The sequence below is a fragment of the Protopterus annectens genome, chromosome 4.part0, assembly GCF_019279795.1.
Source record: "Protopterus annectens isolate FY-2018-M chromosome 4.part0, PAN1.0, whole genome shotgun sequence".
In the NCBI taxonomy this organism is placed as follows: domain Eukaryota; kingdom Metazoa; phylum Chordata; order Ceratodontiformes; family Protopteridae; genus Protopterus; species Protopterus annectens.
The window spans coordinates 252637719-252660361 of record NC_056733.1 but is presented as its reverse complement, the minus strand read 5'-3'; the positions used below and the strand labels follow the sequence as shown (position 1 = coordinate 252660361).

Genomic DNA, 22643 nt, shown 5'->3' with positions numbered 1-22643 from the left:
TTGAGACCCTTTATTCCTGTCCCTGTGTTGCCAGCTCTTTTCGTACCCCAACTCAGAAGTTGAATTTGCATCACAGCCAAGGGCTTTATCCCTCTGTACCCCTGAACCGACATCACTTCATAGTTTATGATTGCACTGGATGGAAGATGTGTGTATGCTTGTGGCTATTTTATGTGCTCCCCTGGGGTATGTGTCTTATAGATTTTTATATACTTTTTGCTGTTGCAGTTCTGATTTGTGTCGTCTGCTCTCACTTGCAGGGCATGTGGTGGAGTAGTAGGTGTGGTGGATGTTCCATACCTGGTACTCGAACCTACACACAATAAACAAGATTTTGCTGATGCCAAAGAGTACCGCCACTTGCTAAAAGCTATGGGTGAACACCTGGCACAGTACTGGAAAGACATTGGCATTGGTAAGTCCTTTCTGAATCTGTACAGTGTGTAAAAGCATTCTATATCTTTGTTTCTGATACTTAATGCATTTCTTATTTGCTTATAGCTGAAAAGGGGATTATAAAGTTCTGGGATGAATTTGGGTATTTATCTGCAAGCTGGAACCAGCCTCCATCAAGCGACATACGTTACAAGCGTCGGCGAGCCATGGAGATCCCTATTACCATTCAGTGTGGTATGCCCTTCCTATTTGGTTATAAAATTAAATGGATGATCTTGTGTGTGAGGGTGTGATTGTGATTCACTTGCATAATTTACTGAATGTCTGTAGATTTCTTTTGTATTTTCTTTACATAAAACAAACTTTTATGTTTTGAATTCATAATTGCAGTGTGTTTCCAGAAAGTCACTATTTGTATAGGAATCCGTGTACAAGTCTTGGATTTTATGGCTGTAACTTTTGACCATTACATTTTTTGTGCATTTTAGGTAATCTTGCATTAGTGTTTTGCAGGTTTGCACACTTTTATTTATATTTTTATTTTATCTTCGTGCTTTATTTTTGAAACACAATGTGATTAAATTTTCCATGTACCAATATGTAACAGCACATATACACGTTTTCCATGTACCAAACAGTAGCAGCGCTTAAACACCAAAAACAAAGTGCAACAGCATATTCCCTGCATTGTGCTGTCCCCCAGTTCCTAACAATTAATTTTGTGGTTCAGCTTGTGTTTAGGTTGCCAACAATTTAAGTGTGGGCTGTTATGTACCCAGCTGGGGCTACTGGCTGCAAATGTTGCTTGCAATTTTAAAGTTTATACGCCTTCTTCAGCTTCCAGGAGATGCAATCTGGCATGCCACTATATTTCCACCTTTTCAGCTGCAAAATTTTGGAAAAGTGACAACATTTACATCACCTGTTTGTTTCTCACCGTTTGTAGAAGATACTCCTACATGAGATAACCACATCAACAAGAAGTTCTACTGTATTTTGTAACATCATGTAGCGGTTTTGTGGGTTACTGTGTGATCGTGATGTGAGTAGCATTGAGGCTCACTGGAACCGATGTCTTTTGACACCTCCAGGCTTTGATGTTCTTCGTGTTTCACTGTTGCAGTCATAACTGTAGGGTACTCCTGCCGGCAGGCAGCCCGAGGTCGGCCAGAATATCAAAGTCTGGGTCCGGCGTCGGCTGTATCAGCAAGTACCCTGACGTCAGAACGCATGGGTATAAAGCTGACAGCCGACGCCATCTTCTCCAGTCTTTCTTGCCGTGCGGTGCAAAGCAGTTCGCTAGTTGTTGGTTGGCGTTTTCAAGACAACGTGGTGTAATTGTCGTCGGCCCAAAGTTTTCTACTTCTCTTCTCAAAGCTAAGTACCCCGTTGGGGAAACCTTTTTCTTGCTCCTCCGATGTCAGAAAAAATTAATAATTGTGTATCGTGTGGAAAACAAATACCTCATAAAGATTTCCACTCTTACTGTCTACCTTGCTTAGGCCCTGACCACTACGTTTCTTGCTGTCGGTTCTGTGCCAGGTTTAATTCTCGCACTATCGCCGTAGGTGCGATTGGGCCTTGAATTACTTCGGTAGACGATTTAATTATAGGATGTCGTCGGATACTTTACCGACTACCGGAATACAGAAGAAACGCAAAGACAAGGACAGGCCTCCAAGGTCCAAACAGGATACTTTGCAGCCGGAGCCAGCTTCAGGTTCGGCGGTCGTCAGTGAGGCGCTTTTGCAGCCCCTGTCATCCGCCACTTCAGAACCGATGGCCGACACGGACTCCCATGGGGAGCCATCTAGGCCTAGTAATTTGTCTGCTGCAGGACCTTCGGACGTCGCTCCTTGAGATGGGTCTGGAACCGCTGTGCAGATACCGGCTTCTGAGGGGGTCTTCAGACCTTCACATATTACTATTTCCACAAAGACAAAGGCTAAGTCAAAGACTCCTGTTAAACCCAGACTTTCTGCTCAAGCTTCTTCGGATTCAGCTCCTATCTGCTCAAGCTTCTTCGGATTCAGCTCCTAAGACTCAGAAGCAATTACTACGGATGGCTGAGGATTTATTAACTATGATTAGGGGCTCTCACCCTCCTCCTGAGAAAAGGCCTAGACAGGATATTCCTTATGATTCCTCTGATCAGGCTTCTGTATCTTCAGTTTCTTCCTCTGATCAGGATTATTCTTTTCCTCCTTATGAGGATTCGGATGCAGAGGATTCTGTTCCCTCTGCCTCTCCCCCTGAAGATTTCTCTTTTGGGGAAACCTTGCATGAGATGAGGGAGCATTTTCATTGGGAAGGTCAGGATTATTCTGCTTCCAAAAAGAGACTTAGGGAATCTTCTCCCTCAGCACAGGCCTTTAGCTATTCCTCCTGTACTTGACATTGTGGATGATGCCTTCTCTGAAGCTAACTTGAATCCTGATTCCATGCCGCCTGCTCCTTCTAAGCCTGATAGATTTTACAGGGTCCCTGATTCCCATCAATTCTTATTTAAGAATCCTTCTGCTGATCCTGAAACTATTTCGCAGGGTTCCAAGGCTGCTAAGGCCGCCTCCTCTAAGAATCCTATCCCCTCTAAAAAAGGATTCTCGTGCCCTGGACAGGTGGGGCAAAAAGGTTTATACTTCTGCTACCCTTTCTATTAGAGCTTTAAATTGCCAGTTTCACATGTTTAAGTATCAGCAGTTTCTTTTATCTGTTTTAAAACCAAGGCTTTCTACCTTTCCTGCATGTGCGAAGGACAAGGAATTACAGGATGTGTTGCATGCAACTGAACAAGTTAGCAAACATAGTTTACATTGTGGTTTTGATGCCTTAAAGGCTTCCTGCAGGGCTGCTGCCTCTGGTACTGTTATCAGGAGACATGCTTGGCTTCGTGAGCAGAATTTACCTGAACAAGTTAAGGCTAAATTGCTAGATGCCCCTGTTCAGCATGATGTCTTATTTGGATCTAAGGCTGAGGAGCTTATTAAAAAGATGGAAGAAAAAGCCAAGTCTATGCAGACTGTAAAAGATTTTTTGCAAGTACAGCCTCCTAGATTTTCTAGAAATTGGCCCTCCAAAAATTGGTCTTTTCCCACTTCTGACAGGCCTCAAAGGGGAAGATATAGACGCTCCAGAGGTCGGGCGCAGGCTCAGGCTCAGGCCTCTTACAGATCTAGACAGTGGACTACTTCTTCACCTAGAAGGGGAGAAGACAGACCTCAAACCCAAAGAAAGCAGACCCAATGACTCCCTCTGGGCTGCAGGTCCTCCTTCCCTGGATGCCCCTCTCGGAGGAAAACTTTCTTTTTACCAAAATTGGACTCTCATTACCCAGGACAAATGGGTGTCAGACGTGATTTTGAAAGGCTACAGATTCCACTTTCACACTCTGCCAAGGCCTTCCGGCTGGCCAGATCTGCCAAAACTTCAATGGACAGAGGCCTTAAATCAAGTGGACGCTTTATTAGCCTTAAGAGCCATAGAACCTGTTCCACCTCTAGAGGTGGGGAAAGGTTTTTATTCAAGATTTTTTCTGGTCCCAAGAAAACAAAACTCCTGGAGACCTATTCTGGACCTCTCAATATTAAACACCTTTTTGGAAATTCCAAAATTCAAGATGCTTACTCTTCAACAACTTCTCCCAATGCTCTCACAAGATGCTTGGATGGTAACATTGGACTTTAAAAGAGGCTTATTTACACGTCCCCATAAGGCAACAATGCAGAAAGTACCTCAGATTCAAGGCAGGCTCGAGACACTTCCAATTCTCTGTACTGCTATTTGGCTTATCTACTGCTTCAGAGTTTTTACCAAATGCCTGGCTCCAGTAGTAGCTTACTGCAGACTTCAGGGGATTCAGATTTACCCCTATCTGGATGACTGTCTAATTCAGGCAGACAGCAAAGACCTTTTACTTCAACACCTGCATTTTGTTCAACGTCTTCTCCTACTACTGGGATTCTCAGTGAACACAAAAAAGTCACATTTGATTCCTTCTCAACGAATGATCTTTTTGGGAGCTCTTCTAGACACAAGTTTACAGATGGCCTTCCTTACTCCAGAAAAACAGTTACAGCTGGCTTCAATCTTCAAGACCTTGGCAACCTTGACTCAGCTCACTGCAAGGAAATTCCTGCAGGCTTTGGGCTACATGGCCTCTTGCATCCTGTTGATTCCAAATGCGAGGCTTCACATGAGGAAACTTCAATGGTACCTAAAGAGCGTATGGTCTCAGCATTGCCACAGTCTGGATACAATGATCCCACTGATTCCCTGCCTCCAGAAGGAATTCCTTTGGTGGTCCAGGGCGTGTGTTTTGAACGAAGGGAAGCCCTTTCGTCTTCCTCAACCTACTCAGATTATAACCACGGACGCCTCGGATTATGCTTGGGGAGCTCATTTTCTAGACTAATGCCAACAGGGCTCGTGGACAAACAAACACCTTCTATGGCACATCAACATGAAAGAAATGTTGGCAGTCCAAAATGCTCTTCTAGCCTTCCAGACTCTTTTGAAGCCAGGACCTCTGCTAATTCGAACAGACAACACCACAGTCATGTGGTACATAAACAAGCAATGGGGCTCTCACTCTACCCCTTTGCAGACTTGTTATGACTTTATGGGACACAGCCCAAAATTTGAATCTGGATCTTCAGGCACAGTTCATTCCAGGAAATCAGAATCTCTTAGCAGACAGCCTAGCAGAAACATTTTGGATCCTCACGAATGGATGTTGGACCCCAACTTATTCAACAAGATAACTGCAGTTTGGGGCTGTCCTCAGATGGATCTGTTTGCGTCCCATCTCAACCATCAGTTGCCTCTCTTTTGCACCAGGTCCTTCCACAAGACAGCTTGGAAGGTGGATGCCCTGTCCTTCAGCTGGAGGAATCTTTCGGGATATGCCTTCCCTCCTCTTCCTCTCCTGCCTCGGGTATTGCTAAAGATAAAGCTGGACAAACCCAGACTGATCATTTTGATAGCTCCAAATTGGCCTAGTCAGTTTTGGTATCCAACTCTACTGCAGCTTTGCTTGGAACCCCCTTGGAGTCTTCCTCTGACCCATTCTCTACTGTCCCAGCATCAGGGTCAGGTATTTCACTCTCAAATCAGGACTCTCTGCCTGGCAGCTTGGCTCATCAAAGGCATTTGATTCCTTCTTCTCTTCCTAAACAAGTTTTGGATATTCTTTTGGAAGCTAGGCGTCCTAGTACAAGGAAATCTTATGCTTCTAAGTGGAAAAGATTTTGTATTTGGATGCAGGATCGTGGTTCTGATCCTTTTTTACCTGCTATTCCCTCTATTTTACTTTATCTCTCAGACCTTTTGATTAAAGGTCTTTCCTTTTCTTCCATTAAAACAGGAGTTCCTATGGTGGGCGCGGGCATGCCAGTCAAACCCAGGCTTGCCCTTCCACAACTTTCAAGCAAACCAAACCATCACAACGGACACCTCAGACCTAGGATGGGGGGCACACATGCTGGACAAATGCGTGCAAGGACTGTGGACTCAGGACCAGCTGCATCTGCACATAAACCAAAGAGAAATGCTGGCAGTAAAACTGGCAATCCAAAAATTCAGACCATTCATCAAAGAAGGCCATTTGATGATAAGGACAGACAACTTCAACAAACAAGGAGGCACTCATTCTTACCCCCTATGCAGAATGACTTTGGACCTTTGGAACCTGGCTCTCAGCTACAACATCCAGTTACAGGCAATATTTGTACCGGGAAAAGAGAACACCCTAGCAGACATTTTAAGCAGAACCACCTCGGATGCTCACGAATGGATGCTACACCCGGACATCTTCAAGGCCATCACAAAGAAATGGGGAATGCCACAAATAGATCTATTTGCATCCCCACAAAATCACCAGCTCAAAAAATTCTGCACAAGGACATTCCACCCACTTGCATGGAAGGTGGACTCTCTATCCTTCAGCTGGAAAGGCCTGACAGCATATGCATTTCCACCTCTACCCTTGATGCACAAGGTACTACTGAAAATCAAAGAGGAACGTCCAAGGATAATCCTGATAGCTCTGAACTGGCCAAGACAACACTGGTACCCATTGCTGAGGAGCATGTCTTGGGAGAAAATTTGGTCAATACCCCTGATGCCTCTGATGTTAACTCAGAACAACTACAACATCATACATCCAAACCTAAAACCTTGCAACTGACTGCCTGGAACATCACATAGCAGTAACTAACCCAGACCTTTCACAAAGGGTTAAAGACATTATCCTTGAAGCCGCAGACCTTCAACAAGAAGGAACTATGCAGGAAAATGGAAAAGGTTAATGCGTTTGGAGTACTGAAAGAGGAAAAGATGTGTCGCACATAGATATTGCTAACATTCTGGAGTACTTGGCAGAGCTTCTACATACAGGCCTGTCCTATTCCTCCATCAAGATACATGCATCAGCTATTTCAGCAGAATACAGCTTTGATCCTCCTGTCTATTCACATCCTCTACTCAGGCAGTTCCTCAGAGGGATCAAGAATGTAAAACCTCCTAGGAAACCACCATTACCAGCATGGGACTTGCATTTTGTACTAGAAAAGTTGACACTCCCTCCGTTTGAACCAGCAGCAACAGCAGATCTACAACACCTGTCATGGAAGACTGCTTTCCTACTGGCTATTACTTCAGCAAGGAGGGTTTCAGAACTACAGGCCTTAATGGCAGTGCAACCCTTCCTAATCTTCCATCAAGACAGGGTGTCCATGAGAACTAACCCTACATTTTTGCCTAAGGTGGTATCCAGAGTGTCTTTAAACCAGGCAATCCACCTACCTACCTTCTTTCCAAACCCACAAAACAGAGGTGAAAGAATAATGCATACATTGGATGTACATAGACAGTTACGCTACTACCTGGACAGAACCAAAGGTAACAGAAAAACTGACCAGCTCTTTGTAGCCTATGCAACAGGAAGGGAAGGAAAAGCAATTTCCAAACAGACAATCTCCAAATGGATAGGAAATTGCATAAGATTCTGTTACTCCTACCATGGAAAACCAATTCCACAGAACATAAGACCTCACTCAACAAGGGCTACAGCCACTACCTTAAGAGGAGTGGCAACCAAGGACATTATTGAGGCGGCTACTTGGACCTCCGTGCATACATTTGCCAAGCATTATAATTTACCTCTATATTCTAGATCCCGAGCAGGGTTTGCCACTGCTGTACTGCAAGGGATCCTGACTACACCATAACTTTTATTCCTCCTCCCCTAGTTTGGCTATGGTATTCTACCCATTTGTTATGACTGCAGATGCATCCATGAAGGACATAGTACAGTTTTGTACCTACCATAAATGTAGATGTCCGAACTGGATAGCATCTGCAGTCAGGATTACCCTCCTCCTTCCCTCTGTGATACTCCTAGGGTATTTACCCTCCTAATAGCTAGCTGGGGGGGGGGGGTCTCTTATGGTGTATTTGTTTGTATATATGTACATACATGTTTATTTTTTGTGTTTGCCTTCTACTATTTTGGAAACATTGGCATCTATCCAAAATTTAGCTTTCCAAGAGGGCAATTGGCATCTGGGGCAAGAAACACTGAGGAAAATGGCGTCGGCTGATGCCTTTATACCCGAAGACCAGCAGAGATGACGTCGGGTGAAGTGCGACATCAGCCAAAGCCGGACCCAGACTTTGGAATCCGGCCGACCAAAGGGCTGCCTGACGACAGGACAACCCATTTGTTATGACTGCAGATGCTATCCAGTTCGGACATCTACATTTATGGTAGGTACAAAACTGTACTTTCTACTGTATTTTGTAACATCATGTAGCGGTTTTGTGGGTTACTGTGTGATCGTGATGTGAGTAGCATTGAGGCATACTGGAACCGATGTCTTTTGACACCTCCAGGCTTTGATGTTCTTCGTGTTTCACTGTTGCAGTCATAACTGTAGGGTACTCCTGCCGGCAGGCAGCCCGAGGTCGGCCAGAATATCAAAGTCTGGGTCCGGCGTCGGCTGTATCAGCAAGTACCCTGACATCAGAACGCATGGGTATAAAGCTGACAGCCGACGCCATCTTCTCCAGTCTTTCTTGCCGTGCGGTGCAAAGCAGTTCGCTAGTTGTTGGTTGGCTTCAAGACAACGTGGTGTAATTGTCGCCGCCCAAAGTTTTCTACTTCTCTTCTCAAAGCTAAGTACCCGTGGAAACCTTTTCTTGCTCCTCCGATGTCAGAAAAAGTTAATAATTGTGTATCGTGTGGAAAACAAATACCTCATAAAGATTTCCACTCTTACTGTCTACCTTGCTTAGGCCCTGACCACTACGTTTCTTGCTGTCGGTTCTGTGCCAGGTTTAATTCTCGCACTATCAAGCGTAGGTACGATTGGCCCTTGAATTACTTCGGTAGACGATTTAATTATAGGATGTCGTCGGATACTTTACCGACTACCGGAATACAGAAGAAACGCAAAGACAAGGACAGGTCTCCAAGGTCCAAACAGGATACTTTGCAGCCGGAGCCAGCTTCGGGTTCGGCGGTAGTCAGTGAGGCGCTTTTGCAGCCCCTGTCATCCGCCACTTCAGAACCGATGGCCGACACGGACTCCCATGGGGAGCCATCTAGGCCTAGTAATTTGTCTGCTGCAGGACCTTCGGACGTCGCTCCTTCAGATGGGTCTGGAACCGCTGTGCAGATACCGGCTTCTGAGGGGGTCTTCAGGCCTTCACATATTACTATTTCCACAAAGACAAAGGCTAAGTCAAAGACTCCTGTTAAACCCAGACTTTCTGCTCAAGCTTCTTCGGATTCAGCTCCTAAGACTCAGAAGCAATTACTACGGATGGCTGAGGATTTATTAACCATGATTAGGGGCTCTCACCCTCCTCCTGAGAAAAGGCCTAGACAGGATATTCCTTATGATTCCTCTGATCAGGCTTCTGTATCTTCAGTTTCTTCCTCTGATCAGGATTATTCTTTTCCTCCTTATGAGGATTCGGATGCAGAGGATTCTGTTCCCTCTGCCTCTCCCCCTGAAGATTTCTCTTTTGGGGAAACTTTGCATGAGATGAGGGAGCATTTTCATTGGGAAGGTCAGGATTATTCTGCTTCCAAAAAGAGACTTAGGGAATCTTCTCCCTCAACACAGGCCTTTAGCTATTCCTCCTGTACTTGACATTGTGGATGATGCCTTCTCTGAAGCTAACTTGAATCCTGATTCCATGCCGCCTGCTCCTTCTAAGCCTGATAGATTTTACAGGGTCCCTGATTCCCATCAATTCTTATTTAAGAATCCTTCTGCTGATCCTGAAACTATTTCGCAGGGTTCCAAGGCTGCTAAGGCCGCCTCCTCTAAGAATCCTATCCCCTCTAAAAAAGGATTCTCGTGCCCTGGACAGGTGGGGCAAAAAGGTTTATACTTCTGCTACCCTTTCTATTAGAGCTTTAAATTGCCAGTTTCACATGTTTAAGTATCAACAGTTTCTTTTATCTGTTTTAAAACAAAGGCTTTCTACCTTTCCTGCATGTGCTGAGGACAAGGAATTACAGGATGTGTTGCATGCAACTGAACAAGTTAGCAAACATAGTTTACATTGTGGTTTTGATGCCTTAGAGGCTTCCTGCAGGGCTGCTGCCTCTGGTACTGTTATCAGGAGACATGCTTGGCTTCGTGAGCAGAATTTACCTGAACAAGTTAAGGCTAAATTGCTAGATGCCCCTGTTCAGCATGATGTCTTATTTGGATCTAAGGCTGAGGAGCTTATTAAAAAGATGGAAGAAAAAGCCAAGTCTATGCAGACTGTAAAAGATTTTTTGCAAGTACAGCCTCCTAGATTTTCTAGAAATTGGCCCTCCAAAAATTGGTCTTTTCCCACTTCTGACAGGCCTCAAAGGGGAAGATATAGACGCTCCAGAGGTCGGGCGCAGGCTCAGGCCTCTTACAGATCTAGACAGTGGACTACTTCTTCACCTAGAAGGGGAGAAGACAGACCTCAAACCCAAAGAAAGCAGACCCAATGACTCCCTCTGGGCTGCAGGTCCTCCTTCCCTGGATGCCCCTCTCGGAGGAAAACTTTCTCTTTTTTACCAAAATTGGACTCTCATTACCCAGGACAAATGGGTGTCAGACGTGATTTTGAAAGGCTACAGATTCCACTTTCACACTCTGCCAAGGCCTTCCGGCTGGCCAGACCTGCCAAAACATCAATGGACAGAGGCCTTAAATCAAGTGGACGCTTTATTAGCCTTAAGAGCCATAGAACCTGTTCCACCTCTAGAGGTGGGGAAAGGTTTTTATTCAAGATTTTTTCTGGTCCCAAGAAAACAAAACTCCTGGAGACCTATTCTGGACCTCTCAATATTAAACACCTTTTTGGAAATTCCAAAATTCAAGATGCTTACTCTTCAACAACTTCTCCCAATGCTCTCACAAGATGCTTGGATGGTAACATTGGACTTAAAAGAGGCTTATTTACACGTCCCCATAAGGCAACAATGCAGAAAGTACCTCAGATTCAAGGCAGGCTCGAGACACTTCCAATTCTCTGTACTGCTATTTGGCTTATCTACTGCGCCCAGAGTTTTTACCAAATGCCTGGCTCCAGTAGTAGCTTACTGCAGACTTCAGGGGATTCAGATTTACCCCTATCTGGATGACTGTCTAATTCAGGCAGACAGCAAAGATTACTTCAACACCTGCATTTTGTTCAATGTCTTCTCCTACTACTGGGATTCTCAGTGAACACAAAAGTCACATTTGATTCCTTCTCAACGAATGACCTTTTGGGAGCTCTTCTAGACACAAGTTTACAGATGGCCTTCCTTACTCCAGAAAAACAGTTACAGCTGGCTTCAATCTTCAAGACCTTGGCAACCTTGACTCAGCTCACTGCAAGGAAATTCCTGCAGGCTTTGGGCTACATGGCCTCTTGCATCCTGTTGATTCCAAATGCGAGGCTTCACATGAGGAAACTTCAATGGTACCTAAAGAGCGTATGGTCTCAGCATTGCCACAGTCTGGATACAATGATTCCACTGATTCCCTGCCTCCAGAAGGAATTCCTTTGGTGGTCCAGGGCGTGTGTTTTGAACGAAGGGAAGCCCTTTCGTCTTCCTCAACCTACTCAGATTATAACCACGGACGCCTCGGATTATGCTTGGGGAGCTCATTTTCTAGACTAATGCCAACAGGGCTCGTGGACAAACAAACACCTTCTATGGCACATCAACTTGAAAGAAATGTTGGCAGTCCAAAATGCTCTTCTAGCCTTCCAGACTCTTTTGAAGCCAGGACCTCTGCTAATTCGAACAGACAACACCACAGTCATGTGGTACATAAACAAGCAATGGGGCTCTCACTCTTACCCCCTTTGCAGACTTGCCATGACTTTATGGGACACAGCCCAAAATTTGAATCTGGATCTTCAGGCACAGTTCATTCCAGGAAATCAGAATCTCTTAGCAGACAGCCTAGCAGAAACATTTTGGATCCTCACGAATGGATGTTGGACCCCAACTTATTCAAAAAGATAACTGCAGTTTGGGGCTGTCCTCAGATGGATCTGTTTGCGTCCCATCTCAACCATCAGTTGCCTCTCTTTTGCACCAGGTCCTTCCACAAGACAGCTTGGAAGGTGGATGCCCTGTCCTTCAGCTGGAGGAATCTTTCGGGATATGCCTTCCCTCCTCTTCCTCTCCTGCCTCGGGTATTGCTAAAGATAAAGCTGGACAAACCCAGACTGATCATTTTGATAGCTCCAAATTGGCCTAGTCAGTTTTGGTATCCATCTCTACTGCACCTTTGCTTGGAACCCCCTTGGAGTCTTCCTCTGACCCATTCTCTACTGTCCCAGCATCAGGGTCAGGTATTTCACTCTCAAATCAGGACTCTCTGCCTGGCAGCTTGGCTCATCAAAGGCATTTGATTCCTTCTTCTCTTCCTAAACAAGTTTTGGATATTCTTTTGGAAGCTAGGCGTCCTAGTACAAGGAAATCTTATGCTTCTAAGTGGAAAAGATTTTGTATTTGGATGCAGGATCGTGGTTCTGATCCTTTTTTACCTGCTATTCCCTCTATTTTACTTTATCTCTCAGACCTTTTGATTAAAGGTCTTTCCTTTTCTTCCATTAAAATTCATGCTTCTGCTATTTCGGCTCATTTCAATTGTAACCCTCCCATTTTTTCCCCACCAGCTGGTTAGACAATTTCTGAGAGGAGCTAATAATTTAAGACCTCCTAGATCTCCTCCTGTCCCTCCTTGGGATCTCAACTATGTCTTGGAAAAGCTTACTTTGCCTCCTTTTGAGCCTGCTGCCTCTGCGGATATTAAGTTCTTATCCTGGAAGACAGCTATCTTGTTGGCTTTGACTTCTGCCAGAAGGGTGTCTGAGTTGCAAGCCCTCATGGCCGTGGAACCATACCTCATCTTCCATCAGTACAGAGTTTCCTTGAGCACCAATCCTACTTTTATGCCTAAGGTAGTTTCTAGAGTGGCTCTAAATCAGACTATTCACCTTCCTACCTTTTTCCCAAAACCCCAAAATAAGGGGGAAAGGATTTTGCATTCATTGGACGTACACAGGCAACTACGTTTTTACCTGGACAAAACTAAAGATTTCAGAAAATCAGATCAATTGCTTATCTTATTTGCTTCCAGTTCTCTAGGTAAAGCTATTTCTAAGCAAACTATTTCCAAATGGATTGCTCATGGAATAAGATATTGTTACTCTCTTTATGGAAAACAGATTCCAGGTACTGTCAGGACTCATTCTACTAGAGCAGCTGCCACTTCAGCAGCCTTTCTCAGAGGAGTTCCTACTAAGGACATTCTGGAGGCTGCCACTTGGAGCTCTGTGCATACTTTTTCCAAGCACTGTAACCTCCCTTTGTACTCTGTCTAGGACAGGCTTTGCCTCTGCTGTTTTGCAGGGTCTTCTAGCTGCTCCTTCTTCATAACCTCCTCCCGTGTTCTCAGCTTTGGGATTCTACCCTACAGTTATGACTGCAACAGTGAAACACAAAGAACATAGTACAGTTGTGTATACCTACCATAAATGTAGATGTTCGAGTGTCTTCACTGTTGCAGTCGGTGTTTCCCCTCCCTCCAGACCCCTCTTGTTTCCTTTTTGCTTACTTTGTTTCCTTTTCCACTACCTTTCTGGTGTATTTGTGTTTCCCTTGGGACACCTTTTGGTTTTATGGGGGCTTCTGACATCAGGGGCAAGAAAGGCTGGAGAAGATGGCGTTGGCTGTCTGCTTTATACCCATGCGTTCTGACGTCAGGGTACTTGCTGATACAGCCGACGCCGGACCCAGACTTTGATATTCTGGCCGACCTCGGGCTGCCTGCCGGCAGGAGTACCCTACAGTTATGACTGCAACAGTGAAGACACTCGAACATCTACATTTATGGTAGGTATACACAACTGTACTTTATATAGTTCCAACCTTTGATTACTACTTGTATAGAGTTTACCTTCGCTTGCATGTATGCAGGATTTGTCTGGTACTCCAGTTTCCTAAAAAAAAAAAAAAAAAAACTCCCTGCCCAAAACAAATTAGTTGAATTAGCATCTCTTAATACCCAGTGCATGTATTGCTTTTGCCATTGCAGTTTTGACATGGTTTATGGCTGAAAGGTAGCCAGAATGGTCCAGTTCACTTAGCTGTTAAAGAAATAGTGTGTTGAAGATGTGCTGTAAGTAGATTATATTTTAGACACTGTAGTATGTGCAAGACAGAGTGTCTGAGATCATTTGCATGTTGTACTGCTGTAATGATTTTGATGCTCTTCGTGTTTCACTGTTGCAGTCATCACCTGTGGGTTATCCCTGCTGTGGTAGCCCTCGGCTGGCCCGAATACCAGTCAGTGTTTTTCTACGTAGGCTGCTGTTGCCTATAGTCTGATGTCAGGTCGTAAGTGCTATAAAGCAAGGCATCCGATGCCATTACATCAGTCCTTGCCATGGAGCCCGTAGCAGAAGCAGTTCGCATGTGTGTTGGTTGGTCGTTACCAGAGTTTGAATTACAGCTGAAAATGTCTAAAGCCAAGTACCCCGCTGGGGATCCTTTTTTCTTGCACTAACCGATGTCCGAAAAAGTTAACAATTGTCTCACCTGTGGAAAGCAGATCAGACACGGAGATGTCCATTCATACTGCATCATTTGTTTTAGGCCAAAATGACAGCGTCCCCCATTGCCGGTTCTGTGCCCTCTTTAATGCGAGAACCATCCGCCGTAGAGCTCTTATTGTAGACAGGTATTTTCATCTTCCGTCTTCGCATTCCGAAATGGCATCAGTCAGCCAGCAATCTGTGGACATTCTGAAAAAACGCAGAGGTAATGATAGACAAGACCACACAAGGCTAAGCCTTCTGACGACTCTACCGCTAAGCAGGTTAGTTCTCCGGAATTCTTTGAGGCACTTTTGCAGCCCCTGATGCCCAATATATCATCTATGCAGGCCTCTACCGAGACCCTTTTGGAGTCTGGTATGCCGCAGAAATCTTCTTAGTCTTCCGAGCCTTTGGCTGTCTCTGCCTCGGTTGGGTCTGGAGTCGAAACACAGGCACTGGCTTCTGAGGAGGCCTCTCACACTACTGAATCTAGACAAAAAACGAGGTCTTCTCATCCGACTACTGTTTCTCTCAGACCGATGGATAATCTTAGGTCTAGATGCCAGGCCACTTCTAGAAAATCTGCCACTGGCCACCATCTTGCTCCTGCTCCACCACCCCAAGCACAAATGCTTAAAATGGTGGAGGATCTCATCTCCCTTTTCAGGGTAGTCAAGCCACAACTTCTAAAAGAAAAATACACCCTTTTCCTGAAATTGACAGAGCAGGATTCTGAGGAATCTGATTATTCAGATTTTGAAGAGGAACAACAACCTCCGACTTCTTATGAGGATTCAGATGCAGAGGAATCCATTCCTTCTGCCTCCCCACCAGAAGACCTTTCCTTTGGGGAAACCCTTCACACCCTCGGGGAACATTTTCCAGTGGGAATCTCAGGACTTCCCCCAGTCTAAGAAAAGACTAAGAGCGTTTCTGGACCTGCCCCAGCACAGACCCCTATTTTAGAAGTGGTGGATGATGTTTTCCATGAATTCAACTTAGTCCCTGACGCGCTCCCACCTGCTCCCAGTAAACTTGACAGGTATTACAGAGTACCGGATTCTCACAAATACCTGTACAGAAATCCTGCTGCAGACCCAGAGGTCATTACACAGAGACCTAAAGGAGCTAATACTAGATGTTCTTTGTGTTTCACTATTTCAGTCATTACATTTGGGTTATCTGCCTGCAGGTAGCCCTCAGCCGGCCTGAATACCAGAGTCTTGGATTCCTACATTGGACGCTGTCTCTTCTTCCATGATGTCAGGTCGTCAGGAGCATAAAACATGCAGCCAACGCCATTACATCAGTTTTTCTTGACCCAGATGTCAGGTGCCCCCATAATGGGAAGCAATTTTGTTATAATGTGAGAGTGTTCGATCTCGCCATTTGTTCTTACACCTGGGTTCGGAGCCGATCCTCGGCTCCGTGTCGGCCGCTTGCAAGCTCTGCATCGAGAAGAAGCTCGAGACCAACCTAACTCCCACAATCCCCCTCTGCCTTTACCTCAGATCTAGTTTGCCGCTGCAGCGTTCGCATCACTTGATCGAGCTCGAGCACCTAAGCTAAGATTTAAATATTTTTTCTTGTATTTCTTAAGAATAATTTTTTTCTAAAAAGTTATTTAGTGACTGTGTGTGTGTGTGTGTGTGTGTGATACTGTTTCGAGGAATTCTCGGTTCCGTTTAAAGTTATTTTAAACTTTATTAGAGTTTCCCTCGGGGCCTGCCCCACCCATTACTGGATTGACTACCGGATAGACATTTTTTTTACTGGATTTGACAAAATTACCGGATTGGACTTACCTACTGGACTTGACTGTTTCTCTTTACTATCTTTATTATTAGCTTTACTAAGATGTCTGAGAAAGCTAAGTCTGGGTTTAAACGTTGCCAATGTGGGCAAAAGATGTCAGTTACTGACAATCATAGTTCCTGCGTCTACTGTCTTGGCCCTCTCCATCTGCAAGAAGACTGTTCAATTTGTCATTCTTTCAGTGGAAGGGTCATGACAGATAGGCGCAGGAAACTCATGGATAGGGGTCTTTTAAAACCTACCTTTCAAGAGGCTCTGGATGCTTCAGACCAGGCATCCAAATCCTCGAAGGAATCGAAGACGTCGGAGCCCAGGTCATCGGCTCCGAGCTCTTCAGTTAAAGTTCGATCACCGGTTCCACAGACTTCGGGACCGAGTGTTCAACTGTTGTCAGTTTCCGAGCCTCAAGTCTTGGAACCGGTGACGGAGCTCCCTCCCCCGACACTGTTGAGGTCAGCTCTGTCTTCGATTCCTTCGACGCGCTCTTCCAGACCCCTCTCCGACACCAATGTAGACCGCGTGGTGCAGAAGTTAATGGAGAATACGGCCTTATCCAAACTCATCTCGGTCTCCTGTCAGTTGGTGTCGAGACTTGAAGGCCTTCCCTTATCTCCATCTGTTCCTCCTCCGAGACCTGTCCAGTCTTCGGAGCCGGAAGAGGCTGATCTGCTGATTGTGGAGCCCTCTGTGCCAGAACAGTCCTTTTCTCGGTCGGCCCCGTTCACCTCGACTCCGTCGGATCCGGTACCGGAGTCTCGGAGCCAAAGATCCATCCTTGGTTCCGGGACCGAGAGTCGGACCGATGTTTCGGTTCCGACGCTCCCTCTCGGGGCCTCGGCTCGGATCGACTCGGTTCCGTCCTCGGGGTCGATGCCTTCGGTGCCTGTTTTGGGGATTCTTCCCATTTCTTCGGAACCGGGAGATACCTCGACTCGGGACCCGGGGGCCTTCGACCTCATGAGGAAGGTGTTGTCTACCCAGACAACCACATCAGCAGAAACAGCTTCTCCTCCCCATAAAGGACCGTTATCCTCCTCTGCACCCACGGCTACATCTAAGCGTCGAGCACCTGTGTCTCAGCCACCCCTGGAGGGTGCCCCCTCTTCCTCGGAGGCTTCTTCGGATGCTCCCCCCGAAGTCCCTAGGAAAAGATTGTGTAAGAGGAGACACTTAGATTCTCCACAAGAATCATTGACATCGGACACTGACTTGGATGAGTCAGAAGGGTCCCCAAAGTCACCCTCAGAGGATGTCTCTTTTTCTGACATCTTGGAGATCCTAAAGCAGAGAGGTGATTGGCAATCCCTCCCCCCTTCTGAGGATGAGTCAGTCTTGCTGAAGGCATTTGGTGCTCGCCCTTCCTCCTCCTGGATCACTCCGCCCTTCGATGAGTTAATGGAGCTGATTGCTCGAAGGGCGTGGGAGACGCCTGACACGGTGGAACCAGTTTCTAGAAAGCCTAATAAGTATATTACTGCACCCCAAGACAATGCTTATCTAACAAAGGGAGTTCCAGTGGACGCTATGGTGGTGGCAGCTGCCACAAAAAAGGAGATGTCGGAATCTTCCTCATCTGTCCATCCGCCTAACAGAGATTCTAGGACTATGGACAGGTACGGGAAGCGCATTTAGTTCAGCGGCTTTTTCTGTGCGATTCCTGAACTATTTGACCCACTTCACACGGCTACAGAGGGATCTAATCAAAGAGTTGGGAGATACCCTCCAGGGTACTACAGATGCTGCTGTTTCAGAGAAAGTTACAGCACATCTCAATACCCTTACATCCATTGTAAACTCGTCCATGAGGCTGATCTCATATGCAGCCGAAGGATCGAGTAGGGCAGCAGCTTCAGCGATTGCTCTTCGTAGACAATCCTGGATGCGCTTATGTTCATTTGCGGAAGCCTTCAAGTCTTCCTTTACTAACGCCCCATTTGACGGTGCCACTCTTTTTGGCCCCAAAGTAAAGGAGACCCTTACCCGGTGTGAGCAGGAGGGAAAGACTCTGTCTGCTGTCGGAGTCCGTTTTCCACCCCATCCAGACCGCACCCCAAAGGGCAACGCGGTGGAAAAATGTGGTTTCGAAAACCTCAAGGATCTTTCCCAGGCACACAGGGTGATGCCCCCTCTAGAGGCAGAGGAGGGGGCAGAGGTGGAAGACGCCGCCCTGGCAGCAGAGGGGGTCCGCAAAACCAAGGTGACAGGGATACACCCCCTGGAAAACCTTTCCAGCACTCCTGAGAGGAGGCCCGACTGTCCTGCTCTGGAGGCAGTCGGGGGTCGCTTAGCTTTATACCCTCAGGCCTGGCAAAATCTTACATCAGACAACTGGGTAAAAAGCGTTGTTACCAGAGGCTACAGAATACCCTTCCTATTGCCCCCCATTCCAAAGAGAAGACTCCCATATGTGCCGCCCCATCTGCGAGACCCTGCAGCTATAGAAATTTCAAAGCTGCTAGAAAAGAGTCATCCAACCAGTCCCAGCGGACCAAAGAGGATTCGGAACTTACTCAAGGTTCTTTTTAGTTCCAAAGAAGACAAGGGACTGGAGGCCGATTCTGGACCTAAGCAATCTCAATACCTTCGTCAAGAAAGAAAAGTTCCGAATGGTCACGCTTCAATCGATCCTTCCATTTTTACAGAAGGATGATTGGATGTGCTCAATAGATCTGAAGGACGCTTACTACCACATCAAAATGGCCAGGGCGTCCAGGGATCACTTGTGCTTCCGGCTGGGAGCCAGACACTTTCAGTTTCGAGCCCTGCCCTTTGGTCTGACCTCAGCCCTCAGGGTTTTTACCAAATGCATGGCAGTGGTGGCGTCTCACCTGAGACGCCTCGGATTCCAGGTGTTTCCGTATCTGGATGACTGGCTCCTTTCTGCCACCACCCAGCGTCAACTGATACAGGCCAGGGATTACACTCTACAGCTTTGTGTTCATCTCGGAATTTCCGTAAATTTCGAAAAATCTTCACTACAGCCATCACAGCATATCTCATTCATAGGAGCAGAATTGGATACGCATCATTTAATTCTAAGACTTCCCCCAGAAAGGATAGCTTCACTACAAAGCCACATATCTCTTCTTCTGTCATCCAGAAAATCCCCAGCAAAACTGGTTCTGAAGGTTTTGGGTCTCATGGCAGCTTCTGTCATTGCGATACCATTGGGAAGACTACACATGAGAGTTCTACAATGGCTACTGTTTGCACAATGGTCGTTCCAACAGCTACCTCTGACACATGAAATTCTGATCACAAATACATGCAAATCACACCTAGCTTGGTGGCTTCAGACTTGCAACCTTTCCAGCGGAAGACCATTTGTGCTACCCACGCCGACAGCTACGGTGACCACGGACGCTTCCCTGATAGGGTGGGGGGGCATCTTTCAGGGACAGACAGTCCAAGGCGAATGGACCAATTTAGAGTACAATCTGCACATCAATGTTCTAGAGTTGAGGGCAGTGTTTCTAGCGTTGCAACACTTTGCTCCCCTTCTTCCTCTAGGGACTATTGCAGTTCAGACAGACAACATGTCCGTAGTCTGGTACATAAACAAACAAGGGGGAACCAAGTCCTATCAACTATGCAGAGAGGCCATGAGAATCTGGCAATGGGCGGAGTCCACGGGTCGCTTTCTGATCGCAACGCACATTCCGGGGTCATCCAACGTCATAGCCGACAGGCTGAGCAGAGCAATCCTGTTGCCTCACGAGTGGTCCCTCAAACAGTTGCGAAGAAGATTTTTCGCAAGTGGGGCCAGCCTTCCTGCGATCTCTTTGCGTCTCCAATGAACGCCAAATGCAGGAGCTACTTTGCCCTATTACCCCCTCCAGGGGAAGTCCCCAGGGACGCGCTGGTGCACGATTGGCCCCCGGGTCTCCTGTACGCTTTTCCTCCCTTTCCCCTGATTGCAAAATTTCTGCAGAAAGCCAACAACCTGCAAAGGACGATAATCCTCATTGCCCCAAATTTGGTTCCCCTTTCTGCTGGCACACCGCATTCGGGGACCCTGGATCCTGGACCCAGAGCCAGATCTACTGACCCACTCGTCAGGGGTTCCCCACCCCTCGCTCTTGTCACTCCATCTAGCAGCTTGGCTGCTCCGATTCCCTTCTTAGCCAGGTCTGATCTTCTCTCACCTGCAGTTCAGAATATACTAGTGGCTTCTCATAAAGCTTCCACTACAAAGACCTACACTAGTAAATGGAAGCGTTTTGTATTTTGGGCAAATACACAGCATTTGGACCCGGTCATAGCTCCGTTAAACAAGATCTTGGAGTTTTTAACAGAATTGTTCCACCAAGGAGCTTCTCCTGCCACTTTAAGAGTGCAATTGGCTGCCATTTCCAACTTTCATGTGGAAGAATGTGGGGCATCTATTATGGCTCACAGACTTTGTAAGGCCTTTTTAAAAGGATCTTTCCATATTAGACCACCAGTTAGAACTCCTACATCTCCTTGGAATCTAAACCTTTTATTATCTAAATTGATGTTACCTCCATTTGAGCCAGCCTCCTCTTGTCCATTGAAGTATTTGTCGTGGAAGACCCTCTTCTTGGTAGCCATTACATCCGCTAGGCGAGTGTCTGAGCTTCAGGCTCTTTCCATTAAACACCCTTATCTGATCTTTCACTCTGACAGAGTATCTCTTCGCACTAATCCATCCTTTCTCCCCAAAGTTTGCTCTATTAATAACATTAATCAGTCCATTGAACTACCTACCTTTTTCAAAAATCACTCCAATAAATTGGAGTATATGTTACACAAGTTGGATGTCCATAGACAACTTAGATTTTACTTGGATAGAACAAAGGATCACAGGAAATCTGATCAACTTTTTGTAGCTTTTGCTGACAGCAGGAAAGGTGTAGCAGTTACTAAACGAACCCTTTCCAAATGGCTAACTGATTGCATTATTTTCGTTTATGATTCTTCAAAACAAACTTTACCTGTCAAACCCAAGGGACACTCTACAAGATCAGTGTCTACATCCCTGGCTCATGCAGCTCGCCTACCATTAGACACTATTTGTGCAGCTGCTACTTGGTCTAAACCACATACATTCATCTCTCATTACAAGGTAGACAGGGTTTCTAGGGACAGGGCAACCTTTGGTTCCACTGTGCTCAAGAACGTTCTCCCGTGAGTTCCTCAGGAACATGGAGCTAGGGACGCTACCCAGGTGTAAGAACTAACGGCGAGATCGAACACTCTCACATTTAGAAGTTATGTCCTTACCATAACGTTCCATGTGGAGTGTTCATCTCGCCTTTGTTCTTACATTCCCACCCTCCCACCCTCAGGAAGAACGTACAGTTTGGTGCCTGGTCTGGATTGTTTGGCTTCTGCTTTTGCAGTGGTTGTATATATATGTATATCTTGTATATATATATATATATATGGATAAGTGCTTGTACAGTTATGTTGTTTTTTTGCATGAATATGCTCTCTCTCTGACTTCTGGTTTGCTTGCAAACTAGATCTGAGGTAAAGGCAGAGGGGGATTGTGGGAGTTAGGTTGGTCTCGAGCTTCTTCTCGATGCAGAGCTTGCAAGCGGCCGACACGGAGCCGAGGATCTGCTCCGAACCCAGGTGTAAGAACAAAGGCGAGATGAACACTCCACATGGAATGTTATGGTAAGGACATAACTTCTAATTACACCTCCATAAAAAGCAAATACACCAGAAAGCTTAAATACAACAAACGAAGGAAAGGTAGAGCCAAGAAAAGTCAGGGGGCTGGAGGGAGGGTAACCAGAACTGCAACAGTGAATACACTCTAACATCTACATTTATGGTAAGTGTACACAACTTACTATGTTCTTCATGTTTTACTGTTACAGTCATTACATTTGGGTTGATTCCCAAAGCTAAGGAAGGGAGGAGGAGGTCAGAGAGCATTAGGACCAGCTAATAAGCCCTGCAAGACTGCAGTGGCAAATCCAACTCTGGATTTAGAAACAAATAGGCATGTGGTAATGCTTGGTGAAAGGTATGTACAGAGCTCCAGGTAGCAACTTCTAGGATGTCCCAGGTAGGGACTCCTCTGAGGAATGCTGTAGAGGTAGATGCAGTCCTCGTGGAATGTGAATCGTATCCCCGTAGAGGTAGATGCAGTCCTGGTGGAATGTGAATCTTATCCCCTGTGGGGTAGGTTTTCCACGGTGCCTGTAGCAGAAATGAATGCATTGGGCTATCCATTTAGAAATGGTTTGCTTTGAAATGGCCTTCCCCTCTGCCCCTGCAGCAAAGCCAACTAGCAGCTGTTCAGATTTTCTAAGAGGCTTAGTCCTGTCCAAATAAAATCCAAGTTGTCTGTGCAAGTCCAAAGA

General features: G+C 46.0%; 1 protein-coding gene across 1 annotated transcript in view; it reads left to right on the top strand.

Moving 5' to 3' along the window:
- MORC2 (MORC family CW-type zinc finger 2) overlaps window positions 1-22643 on the top strand; it is a 1452408-nt gene that overhangs the window by 560127 nt on the left and 869638 nt on the right. The window contains exons 14-15 of the mRNA XM_044068246.1: window positions 261-415; window positions 502-630. Coding sequence (XP_043924181.1) covers window positions 261-415; window positions 502-630 — 284 coding nt within the window. The remainder of the gene's footprint in view (window positions 1-260; window positions 416-501; window positions 631-22643) is intronic.